This window comes from Panthera onca, chromosome B1 (genome assembly GCF_046562875.1).
Source record: "Panthera onca isolate mPanOnc1 chromosome B1, mPanOnc1 haplotype 2, whole genome shotgun sequence".
Lineage (NCBI taxonomy): Eukaryota > Metazoa > Chordata > Mammalia > Carnivora > Felidae > Panthera > Panthera onca.
In genome coordinates, this window is record NC_138342.1 from 202,263,337 (window position 1) to 202,288,150 (window position 24,814).

At 43.6% G+C, this 24,814-nt stretch overlaps 1 protein-coding gene across 3 annotated transcripts in view; it reads left to right on the top strand.

The window, feature by feature from the left end:
- Window positions 1-17,086, top strand: part of CSMD1 (CUB and Sushi multiple domains 1) — a 2,002,273-nt gene extending 1,985,187 nt beyond the window's left edge. For all 3 annotated transcript variants that reach the window (XM_078445226.2, XM_078445227.2, XM_078445228.2), the window contains 4 exons: window positions 2,374-2,486; window positions 3,067-3,154; window positions 10,182-10,314; window positions 13,802-17,086. In XM_078445226.2, coding sequence (XP_078301352.2) covers window positions 2,374-2,486; window positions 3,067-3,154; window positions 10,182-10,314; window positions 13,802-13,961 — 494 coding nt within the window. In that variant the 3' untranslated portion in view covers window positions 13,962-17,086. The remainder of the gene's footprint in view (window positions 1-2,373; window positions 2,487-3,066; window positions 3,155-10,181; window positions 10,315-13,801) is intronic.
- The last annotated feature ends 7,728 nt before the right edge of the window (window positions 17,087-24,814 follow it).

Genomic DNA, 24,814 nt, shown 5'->3' on the forward strand with positions numbered 1-24,814 from the left:
CCTCTATCTCCTCACAGAGGCGGGAGCTACCATTTATTAAATGCTCATTAAAATTACATTGGCTTTGCATAAGCTGTGTCTCATGGGATCCTCTCGATAGCCATGGTAGGTTGGTATTCTCATTTTTAAAGATTACAGAACCAGCCCAGAAAAGCTAATTAATGTGCTTGCGATTATGCATGTGACATACTAAGTCAAAGATGTAAGATTTATATCCAGAGCTACATGTCTCCAAACTTCATTGTGTCAGTATCCTTGTTTTCAATTCACGGTCCTCGTGAGATTTATTTGTCATCCTGCTGTTAAAATAAAAGCAGCTCTAATTTATATGCCAGGCCCCATTTTACGTACTTAACATATATTATCTTCCTCATTCTTACGTCTGTCCTATAATATGAGCATCTTTATCAGACACATTCTTTACTGACGATAGAAGAGAGAAATAGAGAAAGAGAGAGAGAGAAAGACCCAGAAAAATGAAGTGTCTTTGCTAAGGTGCTTTGGTAGAGGTAGAATTTGAACTCAGGAATCAGGATTTCAGTACTTGGAACCTCGAGTCCACACTCTTAATAAGGGTATCGCCTTTCTGACTATATAATGTCTTTTAAAATCTTCTCATTTATTTCACTTCTCACAGCTATGTGTCCTTGTCTGTAGACCAACTCCAGGAGGGTAGGGATTTTCTCTGAGCTATTCTCAAGGCCCAGCCCTGGGCCTGAATACCAAGGGGCCCCGAATGGCACCTGCTCTTTCTCCAGCCACTGGAAAGTATGATGGCGGCTCAAGATCCCCCCCTTCCTCACATTCCCCTTTCCTGCTTCCTGGAAGTGGAAAACGTCCCAATATACATACTGTGGATTGAGGAAAAGCGAAATCATTTCAACTCCGAGAGGCTTAGCAGGCACCTATCTGTGAGCCCACGGTCTCGCAGCCACACGCGACTTCCTACGTCGAACCTATAAGTGGAAAAGTGATTAGGCCACGTGCCCAAAGGTACCCGTCATCAAAATCCACCCGGGAACTTTTTGAAACATCCAGATCCCTCAGTCTTCCCCAGCTGCCTGGCTTAATCTTTCTCCTGGTAGAGTTTGGATTTATTCCTTTCTCAGAGAAGGTGGCTCCCCGAAGAGGGAGGGAGGAGGAAGGCAGAGCGTGCAGAGCCAGCCGCGGCCACACTGAGGCCCTGTGGGGGTGGCTGTTTGCCACATGAGACCGTATTTCATTACGTCTCCCTACAGCGTGTAGCCCTGGGCTTCAGAGTTTTAGAGGTTGGATGTACTGCCAACAACACGGAGCTGCTGAGGGCGAGAGGAAGACCAGCCCAGAAGGCCCGGGGCAGTCCCTCTTGTCAGCTGGGCCCCGCTGGTTCCCCTCCACCCCGTGTGCCCGCCAGCGGAGACCGGGTCCTGGGACAGTAGAGATTAGCTTCTCTAGTTAGTTAGCAGTTAGTGTGAATTAGTAGCTCACGGCCGTGTTTTCTGGAACAGGCAGCAGCATCTTCCTTTGACCCCCTGTTCTCGGCACGGAGGACATTTTGGTTTTAGGTTATTATTCGTTTAGTACTTGTTTGTTTACTTATTTACCTACTTCCTCCATGGGGTGGGGAGCGAGCTCTGGCTGTCAGCGCAGTTCCCGCCTGCACCTCGCCGCGTCACCTCATCTCTGGGCCCTACTGTTAAGTGTCATTCTGGCCGCCTCACGGGAGGCCGAGAGGTGTGACTGTGCAGTCTGTCCTGCCCAGAACCGCACAGGCTACTCAGGGATGCTCGGCACGTTCCGCTCGCCGTGCTGTTCACTCTGTCTTTAGAAGGAGCCATATTGAGGGGCACCTGGGTTTCAGTCAGTCGAGCATCCGACTTCGGCTCAGGTCATGTTCTCCCGGTCCTTGAGTTTGGGCCCCGCGTTGGGCTCTGTGCTGACAGCTCAGAACCTGGGGCCTGCTTCGCATTCTGTGTCTCCCCCCTCTCTGCCCCTCCTCCATTCACTCTCTCTCTCTCTCTCTCTCTCTCAAAAATAAATAAACATCAAAAACAAAACAAGAGGTAGCCATATTAGGGCTTCTGGCTGGGGTCTCTTTGTCCTCACAAATGACCAAAATATGAATTTAGAAAGCTAGATTAAAACAATAATATAACTGAGTGTGTATAACCTTTATTCTTTCTGTGGGATAAAGACGTCGAATGCAATGCAGCGGATGGGTACGTGGAAAACAGAAGTACTGAGGCTCAAATATAAAAATAACAGCAATAATTTCCATTACTTCTGATATTGTCCTCTCTGTACCGTATTCCAAATCAAACGGATTGAACGCCTGAGTTATTAACCCTTGTGAAATCCTCCAATGTAAGAATAACCGACTTTGATTTTCCGTAGGTGTTTACAAGAAGGAAGAAGCTCACTTACTTCTGAAGGCTTTCCAAATTAAAGGTCCCGCAGATATTTTTGTAAGCAAGTTTGAAAATGACAACTGGGGACTAGATGGCTATGTAAGTACTTCCTGTGAACGGTCGTCACGCAGGGACAGAACAGGGACTTAGACCCACGTCCTGTATGTAACCCCACATTCCACCCCAAAGTCTGAACATGGCCATTGTGTAACCGCTCTGACAGTTCTAAAGAAAAAGTCATCCCCAGATAGAAATTTAACGAGTGCCACTAATATCCTTCTTTGTAAGTTAACCATCGTTTGTGTGCCAACTCACTGTCCGACATAAGGGTATGCGGCCTCATGTGATGCTCCCCAGCCAAGAGTGTGTCACAAAGTGAGTTTAACATGACGTAGGTTATATATGAATTCCTGTATCTGTCCCCCTTTACAACCCATGCACATGTTCTCGATTTTACTACCTGTTTCGTGGTGAAAATGAAATAGTGAGGATTTATGTTAGTCCTAGTTCACGTGTGTCTTTTCCAGTTTTTAACTACTGACGTGTCACTGGAAGGAAGGACACAAGACACCATATTTAACCTGTACTATCTAGCTGTGAGAATACAGTTCTATAATGACAGAACAGAGTATTATTAATCCCCGCCATGCATTGTTTTTCTCTTCTTCATGCACATCAGGTGTCATCAGGACTTGAAAGGGGAGGATTTACTTTTCAAGGTGACATTCATGGAAAAGACTTCGGAAAATTCAAGCTGGAAAGGCAAGGTAAATGCTCGCATGTTATTTTTTTTTTCAACGTTTTTTTTATTTATTTTTTTTTGGGGACAGAGAGAGACAGAGCATGAACGGGGGAGGGGCAGAGAGAGAGGGAGACACAGAATCGGAAACAGGCTCCAGGCTCCGAGCCATCAGCCCAGAGCCTGACGCGGGGCTCGAACTCACGGACCGTGAGATCGTGACCTGGCTGAAGTCGGACGCTTAACCGACTGCGCCACCCAGGCGCCCCTCGCATGTTATTTTTTTAAAGCACATGTCAACTTGGCCTTCACGTTATTGTGCTGAAAAGAAATGGAAAGGCCACGACCTTGGAGGAAACATAAACAAAAGTATCGGGAAAGACAACCGTGTTTTACAACAGAACGGAAAAGAAGTGCTGGGCACAGCGGAACCGACAAATACAAAGCTGGAAGAATGCAGTATGTAGGCCAGATATGAAACTAGTATCCTTACTATATGAAGAGATACTAGAAACACGGAGACAGTGAAGCAAAAGTGAAGCTCAATTAAAGAACTAAGTAAACTACATAGCCCTAAGAAAATTAGAAGAGGGACTCGGAGTAACCAAGAAAGCACGAAAAAATCTTTTAACTTCTAAGAAACGTGTATTATGGCAACAAAGGTTTTCCATTTTTAATGATCAGAACATCAGATTTTTAAAGCAGTTATTCTGGGGAACAGTAGAAACAGACACCAGGGCCCTCCATTCGGGAGGTGTCCAGGTAGAGAAGGACAAGCTGACTCTGCCGAGAGACTCTGCCTTTAGAGATTTCAGCCAGTCAAGTGTGGAAAACTCTTCCTCGTGCACCTCACATGACTATCATAGTTGCTTAAATCAATAGTTTTATGCAATGTGTCACATTTAATAAGAAGGAGTCTATTTCAGTATATTTCACTAAAGAAGTGAGGACTGTACATTGACGGGGAGAGAGGCGCATGACTTCTACAGGAAGAAAAAGTTTACTGCACATAGACAGATCCTCCTTCCCTGCTTCCGATCTTTCTCTGCTACTTGATTTCTACCTTAGTTATCAGAGAAAGAAAATATGTGAAAAAAATTTTCACTCGATTGGACTCTTCCCCCATCAATCAGCTAGTTTTGTAATCGAGGAGGAGTTAGAATCTTCTTGGGCCTGTCTTCATCTGACATCTCAGCGGGGAAGTCCCTTCTGGGTGGTCGGGAAGATTAAGAGACAGCGGAAAGCATTCGCTTTGTGCACGCAGAAGCTCTTTGCACACGAGAGTCGCTGCGGTTGTCCCTGCTGACGGGGATGAGAAAACACATGTTTGTAATGCGATTAGCATCCCATTTCTCCAGAACAACATAGACTACTTTATATCCTACTTGTAGAACACTATTAACATAATAATTTGGGGGGGAACATTCTATCCATATAGGCTTTGACCTCTGAGCTGCCTTTCAGAGGCACAGGGGTATAATATTTTGTGACGATTATCACTCACGGCTCAGTTCATAAGACTCTTACCAAGATACTGAGGGGTTCCAAAGGAAACACATACCGACCTGTGTATTATTATATTTAAAATAGAAACTCTACCAAAAAGAGTAATCAATCGTAAACTACTCTAATGCCACCATTCCAAATGCAGTAGCTCAAACTAGAAGAGCTTTAAATTACAATGTCAGCAGTGGTACTTTAAATTGGGCTATGTTATTTTGAGGTAATGACATAGAGTAAATGCATTGGACCAACGCTAATGATGAGTCAAGTTTGTTCTTGCTCTAAGCCAAAAACCCTAGAGTTACCTGCCCTCCCTTCTCCCCCGGCACATGCTCCAGTAATTCCGCCTAAGGACGCCCCGGGGAGCTGTGCGCCATCCCCCGTGGACTTCTGGGTTCACTCACCCGACAAACCCGGCCCGTACAATCAATGTGCTGTTGCCCCTTTCCTTGCAGGACACCATTTCTTCCTAATCCGACAAAATAGCAGCCTGCTTTAGCACGGAATCTTTATTCCCACGTGATGATGGGGTTATTGTCAGGAAAAATAGTTCGCCTCACTAGTTTGGCTAACCCCTATTTTCATGGATGAAAATAAACCACCTCTTAATCATCTACAGTCAATAGATAAACGGGAAGACAGTGATCTTTAAATGGATACTAAACCAGCTTGGGTTGAAAGACCACCCTAATGCAGAAACTCCAGTAGGAACCCGAATGATAAATTGGCTTCCCCATTTAAACTGAATCACCCCACCCCCAACCTCACATACACATGCAAACAGTATGGAAGAAAACCAGTGTAAAACATGCATCTGTTAAGCGACTTGTATTCCAGAATACAGAAAGGGCTTTTGAGGTTCAAGAAAACAAAAGCAAATAACCTGACTGAAAAGTCGGCAAAGGATTTGAATAGACCTCTCTCCACGTAGGTACACGTGATCGATAAGCAACGAAAAGCTGCTCAACATCACTAGTCATTCAGGAAACATAAACCACAGTGAGACACCATCTCACAGCACTGGGATGGTGATGGTCATGTGGGTGAGAGGCGGCAAAATTGTGGACAGATTGGAGCTGTCCTACTTCATGGACGGGATGTAACCGTGGTGCAGGTGTTGTAGAAAACAGTCTGGCCGTTCATCAAGCAGTTACACAGAAAGTTACCAAAAGGTGCAGCCATTTCACTCCTGCAGGTATGGCCAGCAGAACACGTAAGAACATATGTTCACACAAAACTGTGTGCCCGATGCTTGTAGGAGCATTACTGCCAATAGCCCAGACGTGGAAGCCGCCGGATGTCTGTCAACTAATGAACAGACAAAACGTGCTATATCCATACAATGGAATGTTGTCTTGAAGACATTATACTTAGGAGGAGGAGCCATGCACACACACACAAAATACACATCATAGGATTACACCCAGGGACGCCTGGGTGGCTCAGTCGGTTGGGCGGCCAACGTCGGCTCAGGTCATGATCTCACAGCTCGTGAGTTGGAGCCCCGCGATGGGCTCTATGTTGGCAGCTCAGAGCCTGGAGCTTCTGACTCTGTGTCTCCCTCTCTCTCTGCCCCTGCCCAGCTCACACTCTGTCTCTGTCTCAAAGGTAAATAAACATTAAAAATTTTAAATAAATAAATAAACAAACAAACCATCCAGAATAGACATATTGAAGACAGACAGCAGATCAGTGGTCTCCTGGAGCTAGAGGTTGGAGGATGAGGATGCTGGGTTTCCTTTAGGGAAGACAGCAGCGTTCTTAAATCGTAACGATGATTATGACACCATGTGCACATACTAAAAGACTGTGAACTGTACCTTTGCTGTATTATTATTATTTTTTTGTTTTCATTACTTTTATTTATGTTTTATTTGTTATTGACATTGACATGCAACGTTATGTCAGTTTCAGGTGTACGACACAGTGTTTCCACAAGCCCATTCCTTGCTCAGGGGTCACCACGATAAGTGCGACCACCATCTGCCAACCATACGACGTTATTTCATTATTGTTCATAGTATATCTTAAGCTGTACCTTTCATCTCTGTGACTTACTTGATAACTGGAAATTCGTGCCTCTTCATCCCCTTTATCTTCATTTCACCCACCCCCCTATCCACCCTCCTTCTGGCAACCATGAGTTTGTTCTCAGTTCAAGGGTCTGTTTGTTTTTTGTTTATTTTTATAGTCCACATATGAGTGAAAGCTATGGTATTTGTCTTTCTCTGTCTGACTTATTTCACTCAGCATCATACTCTCCAGGTCCATCCACGTTGTCACAAATGACAAGACCTCATTCTTTTTTTAATTTTTTTTTTATTTTTGACTGAGTAATATCCCATTGTGTGTGTGTGTGTACACATATATATATATATATATCAGGTACACACACGCACACACACACATACATATATATATACGATCTTTGTCTATCGATAGATTTAGATGTACTTTGGGTGGGTACTCTAGTGTATGAAGTTCTTTCAATAGTGATCTTTTAAAAAATTGAATGGCTAGCTTATTCCATGTAAAGAGACGCTTGCCCTCACTCTTAAGCAAAGATATGTGAATGAGGAACAAAGGACGCCCTGTGTTTGATTTGTCAGAGCAGCAATAGTAGAGATAGTATGAAGGAGGAGGGCCAATGGGAGGGGAGGGCAGGGGAGGGGAAGAGGCTAGCGGTTGGATACCACACAATTGCCCAAGTGTTTTGTAGCACTCCTCGTGAAATAATGGTTGAAATGAAATCAGAGCACCACTTTGGAGGACATTCTGGTAAGATTTAGCCACGCGAAAAGTTACAAATTCTGTTAGGCAATGATTCTGCTTCGTAGAATTATCCTGTATGTTTAGACTCCTGCTGCTGGATAGCTACAGAAAAAAAGATTTCATTGTGACATTAGAAAAATACTAGAAATGGCCTAAATGTCCTTCAAAGGTAGACTGGCTGAAAAATTTCTGGCATATCGAATTAATAGTATACTATACACCTAAAAAAAAATAAATCTAATTCATGTGTGCTGATGGCAAAATTTCAAAGATGGATGGTTAAGTTGAAAAAGCCAAACACAAAAAATGTATATCATATTGCCATGTTTTTAGAAAAGTATGAAAAGGGAAACAAACGTATATATTAATAGTCCATTGCTGGAAGAACATTATATTATTTGTGTATCTTTTGTGCCATTTTAATGAATATCATGTGTGTGTATTACCCTTTAAATCTTTGAAACGAGAGTAAATACATGAAACTCGCCAGGAGCTCCTGAAGGCGTGATCATTGAGAAGCTCCCAAAGACCTTCTTTTATGTTACTCTGTGTTACGACGGGCAGTCTCTTGCGGCAGGTTGATTTTCCATGATTTTATTGATGAGAAGTCCGATGCCTATCATGTTCAAAAGTAGACAGTCTTGTCTGTGGATAACAAAAAAGTAACTTCAGTCAATTTAAGCAGAACACAAATTCATTAGAATGAGGCAAAGAGATTCACAGAACTACAGAAAGCTGGAGAATGAGGTGTGGTAACTTCATGGAAACTGATAGATGCTGACGTACCACATGGCAGCACCGTCTTTCACTTGACAGGCATGTATTGAGCCACTACTGTGTCCTCAGTTCTCTCGTAGGCACTGGGGGTTCAAGAGGAAGGCTAGCCGACGAGCTCCCTTGGCACAATGCAACTCCTGTCCTAGTACACACAGGTCCTGCTGGACTTGTGGCCGTGTGCCGTGTGCACTGTTGAGGCAGGGAGGTGTCCTGACCTTTCAGTGTCACCGCAAGTCTGTGGAGTGGGTGCCATCTGAGCGGGCTGCCTCGGCGCCCTGTACAGGACGTTGTCACCCTGGGCGCTGGCTGTTACTGCTGCACCACTGCTGCTGGACCCACCACCGGGGACACTCAGCATTGTCCTCAAGGCTCCCCAGCCGCCACAGCCATGGGATGGCTTCCGAGCCACCTCGGTGCTGTGCGTCAGTCGCCCCGGTTCACTGCCCAGGGTGGGGGCATCCAATGGGGCTCGAGTTTAGAGAGAAGATGTATCTGGCATTTTCCCCTCGCGTGGGGGCTGTGGATGCCTCTGAAAGTGAAAAATTATCTGATTCATATGTGCTGATGAGGAAGGATCTCAAAGAAATATGGTCAAGTTACAAGAGCGAACATCAATTATAAAATATGTTCATGTTAGAACTTAGGACGGTAAGGAGTAGCGCAAGCCGGCATCTGTGGATGCGACGACAAGTCAAATCCTTGCCATGTTTTTAATGTGAAGAGAGGATTTTTTGTTTGAAAAGCTCTTTAAATGTATTTGATTGTTTACTTACATTCATGGTTCGTGAAAGAAAATGAAACAAAACTTCTCTTGTATTTAACATTCCGTAAATTCTGGTACTACACTTCTAAAAGCAGGTCAACTTATTTTTCACAATTCTGCTATATCCAGATGACCCCAGTCGTAATCCCTCACACACGGGCATTGAGTGAGCTCAAGCGATTAAGCCAAATACATTTCAAAATTTGTGTTATGGGTAAACAGTTTAGATCAAACTTTTTTTTTTTATCGTTTCTTTATTTTTGAGACAGAGAGAGACAGAGCACGAACAGGGGAGGGTCAGAGAGAGAGGGAGACACAGAATCTGAAACAGGCTCCAGGCTCTGAGCTGTCAGCACAGAGCCTGACGCGGGGCTCGAACTCACGGACCGCGAGATCATGACCTGAGCCGAAGTCGGACGCTTAACTGACTGAGCCACCCAGGCGCCCCTAGATCAGACTTTCTTATCTGGAAGGAATCGCTTGAGAAGTGTTTTCTAATTTGAGTTTTCATCGTTTGCATCTCTGTCTTGGCCGTGCATCTATTTGCCACTCTGTACCTGTGGATTATAAATTTATAGTTACGTCACCTTCATGACATTTGAGATGCTTACATCTGCCTTCCCTTCTGATGGACAGAGATCACGTTTTATCATCCTTCCGTGTCCTCATGGAAACTGGCATGATGACACTGAGCTATATCCTTTTGTTGAGCATTCTTAAACCCTAACGAATTCTGCAATGTACCTAAAATGAAAGAGGTTACACCAATATATTTGCATACGGAGAATGTAATGTCATTTATATAGACCCCTGGAATATTTAGGTAATTTCATCAGCTACTGTTTTGCTGGAGTCTGTGTCTTAGGACAGGATATAACAGCCAATGGTACCCATAGATACGTCCACATACATAGACAAAACCATATGGATGCTTTCAGTTTTAGTTTCAATGCAAATATATCTGACTGAAAGTCAAAGTCACAATGTATGGTGCCCCTTTCGCCTTTCTCACATTTGACACGTGAAATTTTTTTCATGGTATTCTTGAAGGTCATTAAGGAATAATTCATTTTTTGTAACTTGATCATTAACAGACGTTAAAATCTTTCTACAAGACTGTCCGTTTATCGATGGAATTCAACTCCTTGGAGGCTCGGGCCCCGTTCATAAAAGTTGCCAGAGGCTTATCTTCCAGTATGAACGCGGGACCTGCAAACTAATTATTCGTTTTGTTCTCCAGATCCCTTAAACTCGGACCAAGACCCTTCAAATCATTACCACGGCACTAGCAGCGGCTCGGTCGCGGCTGCGATTCTCGTTCCGTTCTTTGCTCTGATTTTGTCCGGATTTGCGTTTTACCTCTACAAACACAGGTACCGTAAAACGCCGGTGTGCTTGCGAGGCCCTGGTCTGGGGAATGCACGCTGCCCCCGGTCACACGTTCCCCACGGCTCGACGGTTTTCTCTCTGACGTTAACGATGCCCACATGGCAAGGCTTTGCTTTGCGTTGTCCGCCGTACTTTTTCAGCAGGGCAACTTCGAGTAATGAACTTTAGGAGGATAAATAGATGGATTAAGAAATAACATGCTGTGTTTCGTAGTCCACGCAAAGACACAATAAAGGATTACGTTTCTACTTTTAAGATCGGTGGCCGGTTGTTGGGAACACTGAGACAGCATTTCCACCTTCCAGAAGAAGATTGAACAGAATGGTCTCTGAGTTCTTTCAGCTCCATGAATCTGTGATCTAGAAATTGTGGGTTTATTCCTTTCTTTGAGCTCTCACTATGTAGTAGGAGATATCACATGTTCCATCGCTTGAAAAAGTGTTCTGAATATCTATTAATTTGCATATCCCTGCTAACTGAAACATGTCAAAATTGCAGAAAAACAACTTTAGTGAAGTAGATCCTTTCCTTGGAGTTAATGTGGATCCCTGACAAAAAAAAGCTGTGGAGGAATTATAAGTCCTTATACATGTTGTCTTTCTCTGGATAATATATTACCTGGAAGAACATGGCATATGCCAAACTGTTCTAAAATACTACTTAGAATAGTGGTATTCCCTACATATAATAACAAGAAACTAAGAAAACAAAAGAAAAATAGAAAAAAAAACCCATGATTCTCTAAGATATTAAGTATGTTAAATGTGGTCTGTGTTCATTTATGTGATACAGATATTTCTGTTTAATCCTGGTTTAAAAAAAAGGAAAATGTGGTGTAGGATTTTTTTTAATGTCTCACAGCATAGCTTCAAATATGTGCTTTCTTATGCTTTGCAAAAATACAAAAAAAAGTAGGAATGTCACTTCAAAATTATATTGCTATGTGATCACGTACATGTGTACACTTTTCCTCTAGTTGGAATGTACTTATTTTAAAAATATAATTCAGTAAAAGGAATCTCAGAAGGTACTTACAAAATTAAAGATTGACACATCTGTATTAATAATTACTATTATTATATTAGTAAGTATTAATATATATTGACATATAATTATATAATTAAATAACTAATGTTATTATATAATTATTAATAATTGTTATTATTATTATGGAGAAAACAGTATTCTCTGCATATAAGTCTCGTGAGCCTTATCTTCAAATTTCTCCTTGGGGCTAGTTGAAAATGTAGTAAATGTAAGAAAAGATATCCCGCCACTTTAGCCAACAAAACACCATCCTGAGAAGTGCTTCTATTCTTAAATTAAATTAATTCTGTAAATTAAAAGTACATCTTCTTTCGCAAGGTTCTCTAGGAAACATAATACCCTTATAGATACCCATACAGTAGGAATTTGTAATTCCTACAAATTCATTTTTGTTTTTTGTTTTTTTTAAATCTTTTTGGCATTCATGTTAACCCCAAGGTTAACATGCAGTTCATTAAAGTTCTTTTACCCCACCTATTGACATTTCCCTGTCTGTAGGGGGGTCTCTGGAAGCTCCCCCTACAGGGGGACCCATGTGCAGGAGTCAGACGGCATCCTCACCTGCCAGTGAGCGTCTCATTGACGCACCTCCCAGCGAGGCCGACCTTTGTATGTCTCAGAGACAGCTCCCTCCGGCACATCTCTGATCCTTTCAAAAGACAGCCCTACACAATTCAGCACTTCTGGTTATATCTTAATTTTAAGATGACATAACATTGGGGGGAATATTCAGTATATATCACAGCTGTAGTCTTTCAACCCTAGAAGCTTCCCTACCACAACGTTCTGTATTTCAGTATTTGGTGCGTCAGCACAGGAAATGCGTGAGGGTAGATCACAGACCACAAAAGCAGTTGGGAGGGAGACACCATTTGGTCCTTTTGTGAATTTGACCCCTTCCTTCATTTCCACGCTTGTAGGCTGGTGGGATTTAATCTCAGTGTGGCTCTCGCACAATGTCGCCCATCATGCTTGTCATCCGAGAGGCCGCGCTGTGTCTAGAACGTGACAGAAGGTTGTCTAATCTCATGGCTCTCATGAGCCATTAAGCCAGTGTGACTTCTTATAGTTCTCAGAATTGGGGGGTTTCTGCAGGAGCAACCAAGCCACGCCCGATCACTCAGGCACGTCATAAGTTCATTTTCCTTTGAGTTATTGCCATGTACCCAGGGAACGCACCAAGCTATGCGTTTTCTCTCCACTGGCTTCTTACCCTCTACAGATGTAAAAGTTCCTTAAGCAGTTGGCTCCACGTTTCTCAAGTTAAAACCTTATTCCTGCTCATTTCTGACTTGCTCTCATTACACTTGGAAGTGTTTCCTCCGTCAGAGCCAGGGCTCCTGACACAGGACTCCCACATGCTTCGTTCTCTGCAGTCCTCGGATCCCATCCAACTCTGTGGGGTTTCCCTGGCAATTTGGGAATGGTGGTGACCCCTGACCGGGGAGACTACACAGGGGATTTAGCCAGCTTTTAACTTCATTAACGTTTGGCCGCATTAGTTTATTCCATTTTGCTACTGGAGCGTTTTCAAGTTCAATGTCAAAGACCTCTCCAACTCCTGGGGCAGTTGACAGGAACCTCATTCTGTGAAACGTACACGCTCAGAATTCTCTTTTTTCTCAATGAACGTAACATAAGTTAAGAAAATTTACTAGCTAAGTCACTAAAACAGAAGCATCAATAATGTTTTCGCTAGTGTGGTTGTTGACATTAAAGTTCCGTTTTTACCACGTGATGTATTTGCCTTATGTAATTTCTCTGGAAAAAAAAAACATGGGAGAACAGACTAGACAGCTTTAAGTCTTTTACATCTAAAATTACTTTAATTCTCTAAAGTTAGATCATACACAGGGGGTTTCTTTAATTAGAACCTGTAACCAGTAGTTTGACAAACAGTTGAATGTCTTTTCCATAACTTAGTCACTGGTTATATTATATTACAAGAATAGCTAGTATTTGGTGAACATTATAATAGCAGTGAACTGAAGTTTATGTTCCTATTTTCGTTTGATCTGAACGGTCCTAAAGGGTTGACATCTTGATTCAGCATCTTACGTTTTAGAGAGTGACTGAACAGTGACTTCCTCAGGGTCATAACAACTTACAAATGACAAATGCCTAAACCAAACTCGGACCCCGGCATTGATGAGTTTCCCATGTTGCAAAGAATATTTGTAAACGGCAGCTAACTCTTTGATTTTAGAAACAGCTTCCATTTTTTTTAACCATCTTTGTAATCCCAACAACCAAGTCTAAAAAAGAGAAAGGTCTACAAGCGTGGTGATGCGCACCCTTCCCCACAACCGTGTGTGTGTGTTTCCCTGTTGAGTCGGGCGTGACGTCTTGTGCTCAGGCCCCAGCTGCTGTGCCTCTTTTCTTGAAATCTGGGCACTAACGGTCTGTTCCTTCTTTCCCCTCTAGAACGAGACCAAAAGTTCAATACAACGGCTATGCCGGACACGAAAACAGCAATGGACAAGCTTCATTTGAAAACCCTATGTATGATACAAACTTAAAACCCACAGAGGCAAAGGCTGTGCGGTTTGACACAACTCTGAACACAGTGTGCACAGTGGTATAGCCCTCAGTGCCCCATTAGGACTGATTCATAGCCATACCTCTGTTGGACAAGCAGTAACTCCTTTGGTGCCATATACCACTCTCCCTTCTAGTCTTGGCTTTGCTGCGGTGATCTTTCACATCTTCTGCTGGCGTCTGTGTGGCGGGAATCTCCAGTCACGTGCGCCAGAGTCTCCTGAGGATCGGGTGACACAGAGACCTGCATTCTGAACGTGGATTCTCCATGCCTGGCTTCATCTGCTCGGGATCAAGGCACACTCAAGGAAGACTGCCGAGTCACGCCAATACTTTGTACTTAATGCCTCAGACTTTCGTATTTCTGTGTGGCTGGGATGCCTTTCAATGCAATCTTCTGGGCACGTGGATACATCCCCTGGGTGCGGTGATAAAATGATAGCACCACAATATGTTGTTTTGTTTTTTTAACCCCCATAAATATGAATACTCTGAAAAACAACAACAACAACAACAACAACAACAACAACAGAGCTCTCTTGAAGAAACCTTTCTGGTAGAGATGCACACACCTACAAACGCTTCACTCTGTCCTTCCTGAGACCTGACAAGCTTTGAGGACTCACGGCTCCCCTCGGTGTCCATTCCTAGGGCCATTTGCAAATTTCCCAGTCAGCCGTTCTATTGCAGAATTTTTGATGCACAATTTTTTGCACTAGTGTGTTATGAATGACTGAGTAAGATTCTGATAAAAAAATAAACTATTTACACAGGGTTTATACACACTATCCATTGTACATAAGCATCTTCTCATGCTGTCCAGCGAAACATCCACCATCCATCCGTTCAGTTGGCATCTTAGCGAAAGAAAACATCCCCAGATATGGCACAGGTTTTGAAGGGAAACATGGTGTTGAAGAGATTTATTTTATCATTGCTTCTTTTAGCTGTGTATGTGTGTTGAAGTCATTGATGATGTCGAAAGAGGGGGGAAACACCAGAGGGCTTTGCAGTTGTCGCACACTCTGTTCCCTTTAGCAGCACCCGTGACCACCAGTACTGCTGTATTGCGTGGCCAGGGGGCTGCTGAGCTTCTGTTTGCCATGGAGAATGTCAGTAGTAATTTATTTTAGATAGCTCATGAGCTTGTGAGGCTTGGCTCACTGTAGTCTTCCCTCTGCATCACAGTTTGTTCTTCCAGAGCACCGCCACTCTCCGCTATGGCATTGAAGGACGGTGCTGTGCAGTCGCCCCTTGAACTCAGTGGGAACTGTCCGGGAGCAGAGCATCAGATGTCCCTCCGGAGGCCAGGAAACATTACACACACTCCTCTTTCCCGGTGACACATTTTACATATCACTGTGTCCTTCGTTTCGTGCTAGTTCCAGATGCAGAGACAACTGGATTTTTCACGTTTAAAATTTCTCATACATTAAATTCTGAATGATGGTAGGAAGGAAATGGGCATGGTCCCCAGTGCGGATAAAAACATCAAAGGATGAAATAGAAGACATGGCAATGAGATGGTGATGTCACAAAACCACAGTGAAGACCGAGTTTATTTTTATTTATAACTGTTGGCTTGGCTAAAAGCGTCTTGAAAAGGCAGTGCTTATTTTGTTATTTGCGTTTTAAGTACGTACCCCCCATATGGAAAACGTCTCCCTTCTCACATTCCAGAGCAGCGTCTGTAGAGCGTTTCATTCCTGTTGTTGTGGGCGTATTCACACCTAGCTTTAAGGCCGATATAGTGGTGTCTCTGTTGCATGTTTAAATGCAGGGCTTCAAAAGTGAAAAAAAAAAAGGAAAAAAAAAGACACAAAAACGTGTCAGGATAATAGTTCCTTCTTTCATGTCATGTGTTTTGATTTGAACGCTTTAGCGGATATTTGATCCTTGGTGCCCACTGTCGCGTTGCTCGTTTGAAGGGTCCTATGCTGTTAGGAGGACATAACTGACCTCTTCTAGTTGCTTCTTTGCCTTTTGAACTCCAAATGACGAATTCCTTAGTATCACGCTGAATTCCCAGCACCTTTTCCTCTGGCCAACCTGATTACGTGACTGGAGATTTGCTTTGCAGCCTGGGGCCCTTATGCGGATTTTTCTCCTTAGACTAGACAAGGTCAGCCAGAGCCAGGCTCCTAACACGCACACTGACCGGGCACGGAAAGGGAGCGTGAGGAAGTTCCAGGATCGCTGTGTGCAGGGGAGAACAGGGTTACTATATATATTAGGTGTATATATATACATACATATATACATATAAATATATTGTACATATATCTAAGTTTGAGTCATTCAAACTAGGTGCAAAATGCTGACTTCAGAGTCTGAATCAATGTCTCTCTCCCCCCATCCCTGACCTGCTTGCCGGTCAACGACGTTACAAATTCCTGAAACAACAGGACATACATACACGCGGCAACCACATATCAGATATTAGATATCATTTTCCTTTGTGTGCACAGTAAACCCGACCTTTGGTTGCCACTTTGGAGCATGTTATTAAACCCCAAATACAACATGCGATGGTCCTGCGAGAAGTCCGCCGAGTTTCTTCCTAGGGTGTGTGCGCGGTATTGAACCAGATCCCCTGCGAGGTGTGGAGGCGCGCGTGCAGGTGGTCCACACACGCGCCTTCCGCCGTGGGGCTGCAAGACTCCTTCTGGAAGCGCCCAGAACCGTGTGCGGGAAGGACCCCATGCTAACACAGGTTATGTGCTTCAGAGCTGTTTAAAACTGCTGCTCGTATCACACATCTTGCCTTTCTTCAGGCTAGCTGCAATAATTTTTTTCTTCTGTAAGATATTTTGTAAACAACAACAACAAAAAGCTATTATAAAAAAAAGGGGGACAGAACGCTGGTATCACGATCAGGAAACCCATCGCACCTCTGCCCGCCCCGTGTTACCATCTCGCCACATGCTGCTGACATGAAGTAGGTGCAAACGACCTTTTTGTACAGAGATATATTTTTTATGAAGAATTTGTAAAATTATTAAATATGCTGTAATTTTTTGATTAATGTAGGTAAATTGTTAAAAAAATAAATGTTTTTACAAATACAGAACTGTAATTTTCCCAATAATGTACAATGTACCACCCCTAGCTGATTTTCAGTTCCGACCCTATTACACATGTATTAATATTAAAGTGGCCTGTTAAAATGAACAGTATCTTTCTTTTTTGTCAAAAACATTATAAAGAGAGTGTAATATAGCCTGTGCAATGCCACCTACCTTTAAAGCAAATCAGAGTTCTAATTAAATATTTAATTTTAGATTTCTAGTTTTTGGTGTGACTTTATTTTAGCCTCATATGTGCACGAATTTATTTCACCATAACAGGTGCGTGGAGTCTGTGTCAGGGGAGGAAAAGAGTGCAAGCGTTGGTAAGGGGCTCTCATTGCACTTAGAACCAGGCTCAGTGTTTCCCCCCAGACGTTGGCATCGTGGGCGTGATGAATAAACAGCACACTTGTGAGTGAGCATGATTCGGAGGGTGGCAGGGGGAAGCTGACGTATTTCTCCCTGGTCTACCTAAACCCCATGAGAGGAGTTCTTTCTGTAGAGGTCTATGGTGTGGGAACACGACACCTAAGGACTTGATGGACTCATTTAACAAAGCATTTCAAATATCACACTTGAAGAAGGCTCAAAAATTTCCCTCCCTCAGCCTTTAAAATTCAAGGCCAGCTGCGGTCCACTCATTTTGGAGCTGAGAGAAAACACAACACTTTACAACTCCTCGGTGGCCCATCAAGCTGAACGTCCTGCAGTTAAACAGAATGATATACTAATTTTCCTGGGAGTCAAGTTATTACAAAATGAAAAACAACCAATAATAATAAAAAAAAAAAAATAGCCCCACCGTGACTTCCAAGAAACGAGAGTTTTGACATCTCACTTAGACTCTGGATCTCTTTGGGTCCATGGATGTTTTTAGGGCCTATTATGCACCGGACTTTTTTCCTTCCACATGACCTGCCTAACTTCAGATAGTCCTCTGAATACAGCAAAGTTGGTGTAAATTTTCATGTTATAGATGACGACACAGAAGTTCCAAGAGGCTGGTTAATTTGCCCAAGGATGCACAGCTAGACACGGTGACAGTAGAGATCAGTTTTCTCCTCACCTTCTTGTTTTCACTAAAACTACCACATTATTAAATTCATCAGGATTTTCTTTTTCTGCAATGAAAAAAAAAGTTCTCATTTTCATTGTAAATGATTCTGTTTGGTTCTCACTGTGTTAAAAATTACCCCAAGTTAAAAATTCCGAGAGTTATAACTACTCCACAATATGAGTGTTACTATCTCCCAGAATTGCTCGCACATAATCTGCCCTCAAGAAGTTTTTAAGAAATTAAACTGGAATTCAAGAGCCCTGAAGTCATCCTGTGGTTGTAACACACTGTCTAACACGCTGAAATCAAACAAGAACTTTATTTTTTTGTAATTTTTTAAAAGTTTATTTATTTATTTTGAGAGAGAGAGAGAGGCAGAGAGAGAATCCCAAGCAGGCTCGCCATAGTCAGTGCTGAGCCCGATGTGGGGCTCAAATTCACAGAACCATGAGATTGTGATCTGATATCAAGATATCAGGAGTTTGTTGCTTAACTGACTGAGGCACCCAGGCGCCCCCATGTGAGAACTTTAATCTGAGCTGACTTTTCTACCTGTGCATCTTGAATAATGACTAGGAGGGGCGCCTGGGTGGCTCAGTCGGTTGAACGGCTGACTTCGGCTCAGGTCATGATCTCTCGAGGTCGACGAGTTCAAGCCCTGCGTCGGGCTCTGTGCTGACAGCTTAGCAGAGCCTGGATCCTGCTTCAGATCCCGTGTCTCCCTCTCTCTCTGTCTCTCCTCTGCTTGTACTGTCTCTCACTGTCTCTCTCATAAATAAAACATTAAAAAAATTAAGAAAAAAGAAAACTGACTAGGAATTACTACGTCGTCTCCAAAATCTGTCTCCAGCGTCTGGTGTACTTAGCATGTAGCAAGCGTTCTCCACGGAGTAGGTCCTCAGGTAGCTACAGAACCTGAGCCAAGTACACCTCAGCTCTCATGCTCACTGCTGGGGACTTTTTCTGGAAGGGCTGTGAGTTTTACACATTCTCAGCATGACCTGGGATGCCCACAACATAGAGATACGCGGTCCATTCTAAGTGACGGCTCTTTGCAATAATCAGGAAGCTCTGACTTTGTCACTGTGGTGGAGGTGCTTCCTTCCAGAGGACGACAGGGTCATCCCACTGACTAACGGCACCAGGACAGCCACGCACAGCACTGTCTCCTTCTCTGGACACCGTTGCCTCTGGTGGGTCTCCCCTTTTGGTGGCGGCAGCACATGGCTATCCTTTGGGAACCTGTGCCCTTGTGACAATCTGTTTTGGTAGCATGCCTGCCATAGCCCTCCATCCGTCCGCGAGCCAGAACCACTCTCCTCCTGGAGACACAGACATGAGATGCGTGTGGCAGGATGAACACTGACCGCCCAGGAGCTGAGCCCATCCTTCCCCACAGCTGCGTCCGGGCTGTTCTCCTGAATCAGCTACCTCTCACCTTTTGATCTTTTCTTCTTCAGTCTTCCAGACCTGGTACTTCTACTTGCGTTTAGGGGACCCATCAGTGTCAGCATGTCCGTGATGTGCCCTGACACAGCCCCTCAGGGGCCCAGCGCCCCCCTGCCCCCGGCTGCTCCCCCCACATCCAGCCCCTGCAACCAGGACCCACCACCCCTGAGCCCTGGTGTCCCTGAACATACGCAACAGCGAAGGACTGGAGGTAAAGCGCCTCACAGAACTGCTCAGAAGCCGGGACACTTTCCACGAGCTTCCTTGGCTGGATTCCATGCAAGTCTCGTCAGGTGAATTAATACGCTCATGTGCATAAACGCAACCAGAGAGGGGACCAGCAGCTTTGGGCAGTGCTCAGGGATGACAAGACATTGTCTCGAACGCTTACATTAAGAGATGTTAGGGGCTGAAAGGGTAGCTCTGCAATACTGCTTAGAAGATGTCTTTTGGTTTATCTCATTCTGTCACGTTATCCTCTTGTGGCTATTAAAGCAGCTTTTAATCTGTCCCAAAGTTTCTTTTAGGGAAGGTGCTGGTGCCATTGTTTCAGGCCCCTGGTACTGCTTCATCCACGGGGTTATGTGTAAAGGAAGTGCTTAATGGGGGAGAGCGAAGAGAGAAATCACTCCAAGAGTATTAAGATGCATTGCTTTCTTCTCTGTGCACTAGAAGGGCATCTCACAGCCTGGGGACCTGGGCCAGGCCCAGCACACCTGTCTGTACCAGACACTTGCCACGTGGATGTGCCCTATGAGTCTTTACGTGGTCACTGACCTGACACTACTCAGCGTTTAGTTGCAGCCCATCTTCCTGTCCTTACACACCTAGGGTGGTAAGTTGAATGCTTTCGGTGCAGTAACAGGCATCCAGTCCTCTTGGGAGGCACAAGCCCATACGTGTGCACCTGGGACCAGGGGCTCCTGTCTCAAGAACATACCTTTGATTTAAAGAAAAACGCCTGGGTGGATCAGTTGGTTAAGCTTCCGACTCAGTCTCAGCTCAGGTCTTGATCTCAGAGTTGTGAGTTCAAGCTCCATGTTGGGCTCCACACTGGGCCTGAAATGTACTTAAGAAAAAAAATTAAATAAAAATAATGAAAGAAAGAAATAAAGAAAAAGAAAGGAAGGAAGGAAAGAACAAGAAAGAAAGAAAGAAAGAAAGAAAGAAAGAAAGAAAAGAAAGAAGAAAATAAAAGGAAGGAAGGAAGGAAAGAAGAAAACAAGAAAGAGAAGAGAGAGGAAGGAAGGAAGAAGGAATGAAAGAAAGAGAAAAAGAAAGAAGGAAAGGAAGGAAAGAAAAGAAAGAAAGAAAGAAAGAAAGAAAAAGAAAGAAAAGAAAAAGAAAGAGAAAGAAAGAAGGAAGAAAAGAAGAAAGAAAGAAAGAAAGAAGGAAAGGAAGGAAGGAAGAAGGAAAGAAAGAAAAAGAAAGAAGGAAAGGAAAGAAAGAAATAAGAAAGAAAGAAAGAAAGAAAAGAGAAAGAAAGAAGAAAGAAAGAAGGAAAGAAGGAAAGGACAGAAGAAGGCAAGGACGGAAGAAGGAAAGAAGGAAAGGAAGAAAGGATGGAAGGAATGAAGGAAGGAAGGAAGCAAGGAAGGAAGAAAGAAAGAAAGATAGAAAGCAAGAAAGAAAACCTGCAAAAGAAATGAACACTATAACCCCATTTACCAAAATGATTAAAAACCATGCAAATTAATATTCTATGTTGTAAGTGGATATGGATATATATATATATATATATACACACACACACACACACATATATATGTATATATATAGTGATGTTGTTAGAAATGCTTGGAATGGATTAATGTCCTATTCAGATTAATGATCCTTCTAGGGAGGGAACAGAGGAATGGAATTGGGGTACATGGAGTTGCCTGCAGTGGAAATTTGGGCAAGGTATTTACCAGTGTCATCGAAGGTGGATATAAAAATAATATCTACCTTATGGGGCTGTAAAGAAAGGAAAATGTGAAAGTAGATTTAAGATGCATAAAATATAGCCTAGTATAGGGACCCCTGTGTGGCTCAGTCGGTTAGCATCTGCCTTTAGCTCAGGTCATGATCTCATGGATTGTGAGTTCGAGCCCCACATCAGGCTCCATGCTGACAGCTCAGAGCCTGGAGCCTGCTTGGGATTCTGTGTCTCCCTCTCTCTTCCCCTTCCCCACTCAAGCTCTGTATCTCTCTCTCTCAAAAATAAAATAAACATTATTTTTTTTTTAAATGGCCTAGTACACAGTAGTACCTATTTATCTATTATCTATATAATCTATTGCCTATCTTGCTATCAATCACCCATCAATCCATTAATCATCTATCATTTATCTCTCACTGTACAATTAATCTTTTTATTTATTTTTTTAAAAATCTGAAACAAATAGAAAAAATGTTAACTTTGACAAAGTTGTGCAAGTATGTCCACATTACTTTTATCATACTTTATGCCTTAACTGGTGGTTGACAGTCTTCCCCTCGAAACGTTAAAATAATGGACATGGCAGTTAGGCTGGCGGAGGCGTGAGCCCTTGCCCGCCTCCTCCTATCTCTGAGACGCTGGATGATTTCGTAACTTCTCCTTCTGGCCAATTTCCCAAACTCTTTCCTACATTGGGAACACAAGTATCGCTTTGTTTGAAAAGCCCGTGCCCTTTTATAAATAAAGACAGGCTGTGGATGGTTGGTGAAGCCATTGGAAACACCCATATTTTAGAGTCACTTGAAGGCAAAGTTAGTGGGGGAGCTGTTTGTGCTCTATTTTGTTATATGCTTGGTGAATGATTTTAATGCGATATTTTATATCGATGTAAGTAATTTTATGTTATAGTCAATCTTCCTGGGTTTTTTTGTTTGGTTGGTTGGTTGGTTTGGTTTGGGGTTTTTTTGGTGGTAAGACACTGACCATGAGACCCACCCTCTTAGCAAACTTTTAAGTGCACGACACATGTGACTACAGGTGCTGGGCTATACGCGGGCTCTAGGATAGGGTCGTCCCGAAACGACAGACAGGTCTATAAACACTAGCACTAGAATGTGTTCTTCAGAATCTGGGTGACTGACTGATGGGGCCGTGTCTTTCTTTCTTGTGCCCCAGATAAATACCACATTTAATCAAACATTTTGATAAGCAACACACAGTTCAGGGACATGATTACATTTTTATGGATTTAGTACAAATGGCGATTTACGAGCTGACAGACAACCTGGAAAGCTCGCATCACCCGGGGCACTGGCAGCCTGCTCCTCACCTGACTTGGCCTCCAGCTGTCGGATCCTTTACCGCCCGAGGGCTCGGGCTCTGGGACACCAGGCGTGGCCTCTGTCCTCCCTGTCCTTCCCACTGGTACCATCGAGGCCAGGGTGGGACCCCTCATCTCCTGCCGGAACACAGCCAGTCTCCGAGCTTACGGAAAAGACAAAGGCCCTTCCCTGGATCCGGATCCCGGGTCACGGGCAGCTCTGGAAGGACAGACGGGGGATCTCGCAGGCATTGCCTAACGCTGTTTTTCTAAGACTGCACAGAGCCGGGGGGTTTTAAAACATGCCAAGCAGAGGAAAAATTAAAGTATCGAGTTTGTCCTCCTTCTCAACTGGTTGATGAAAACAGATTTTGGAAATAGAACGTATTGGAGAAGACGTAGATGGCGAACAGCTACGCTCACACCTCGCTGGTGGGAACTGACGCCTTACCGACATCAACCAGGGAAGGGCGAGGTCTGAAGGGTTCTCAGCACAGGTGAAAAAGGGTCGTCACGGCTGTCAGCTGTGCTACCTTGCTGACGACCTTGCCACAAACAGGTGGGTCAAATCGTAGGTCGTACATCTTAACCTGACACAATGTTATATGTCAACCGTATCTCCATAAAGCTGGGAAAAAACATGCCCTCGGCTCAGCAGTCCCACCGTAAGTAATATGTCGTGTAACAATAACCTTCAAGTCCTAACAAGGAGGTGAAGCTTGTGTTCTCTCCAGCGCTGAGAGTAAAATATTGGAGACAAGATAAAAAGCCATTGACAAGGAAGAATTTAAATAAATTATAGTACTTCTGTGTAATGGAATACAATGCAATGGGGGGGGGGGGAGAAGGCATTCTAAGGTGTACTAATATCTAATGATGTACAAGACTTATTTAAAGTAAAAAAGTATAGGGGTGCCTAGTGGCTAGTGGGTTAGGCACCCGACTTCGGCTCAGGTCATGATCTTGTGGTTCGTGGGTTCAAACCCCACGTCAGGCTCTGCACTGAGCTCAGAGCCTGGAGACTGCTTTGAGTTCTGTGTCTCCTTCTCTCTGTGCCCCTCCCCTGCTCACGCTCTGTCTCTGCCTCTGTCGCTCTCAAAAGTAAACTTAAAAAAATAAAGTAAAAAAGCATCATGCAGAGCTGAGGTTCTGCTGTGCTTTGATATGTGCCAGCAAAGGGCTGCAGACACTCGTGAGTGTGCACGCAGTATTTGGAAGACTACTTAGAAAGTGGTTGGCAGTGTTTGCCTCTGCGGAGGGAATCTGACCGAATGAGAGGGTAAGGAGATTCACACTTCACTCCATAACGTCCTGTAACCTGACACTGTATGTTCCCTATGTCCACAACTGCATGCATATCTCCAAAATAAAAATAAAGAGATGCGTATCTGTTGTTAGAGTGTTGCGTCAGCCTCAGACAGGATTTGACCAATATAGGAAGACCAATAATCTGGTTGCAAACCGAGGCGCCCTTTCCTGAGTTGGCTCTCAGAAACTCGCAGAGTGAGATCAGATTCTGACAGAGTAAATGGTTCTTAATGGTGAGTCATTCGCCCGGTAGATGAGGGAGAACCTGGATTCCTTTAAGGGTCTCGATATTCCCCACATTTTCATGCCTTAATCCTCCATCATTCCTAGAAGTCCATGGTCATTGGAAAAGTATTGGTCAACAATTAGAATGTTTCTGCTTGATGAGAAATTAAAGTCAGTACTAAAAAAGAAAGAAGAAAGAGGAAGAAAAAAAGAAGGAAGAGAGAGGAAGGCAATGCTTTGCCCCTTACGATTGTAGCATATCTCAGTCCTAAAATAAAAGGAATAGGAATAGGAAAGGAAAGGAAAGGAAAGGAAAGAAAAAAGAAAAGAAAAGAAAAGAAAAGAGAAGAGAAGAGAGAAGAGGAGAGAAGAGAGAAGAGAAAAGAGAAGAGAGAAGAAAAGAGAAGAGAAGAGGAAAAGAAAAGAAAAGAAAAGAAAAGAAAAGAAAAGAAAAGAAAAAAGGAAAGGAAAGGAAATAGACACAGCCTTGCATATTAGCCAAAGTATATGTTCAAAGAGAGGCTCCCACCCCGTTCCCTGTCCGAGGGCA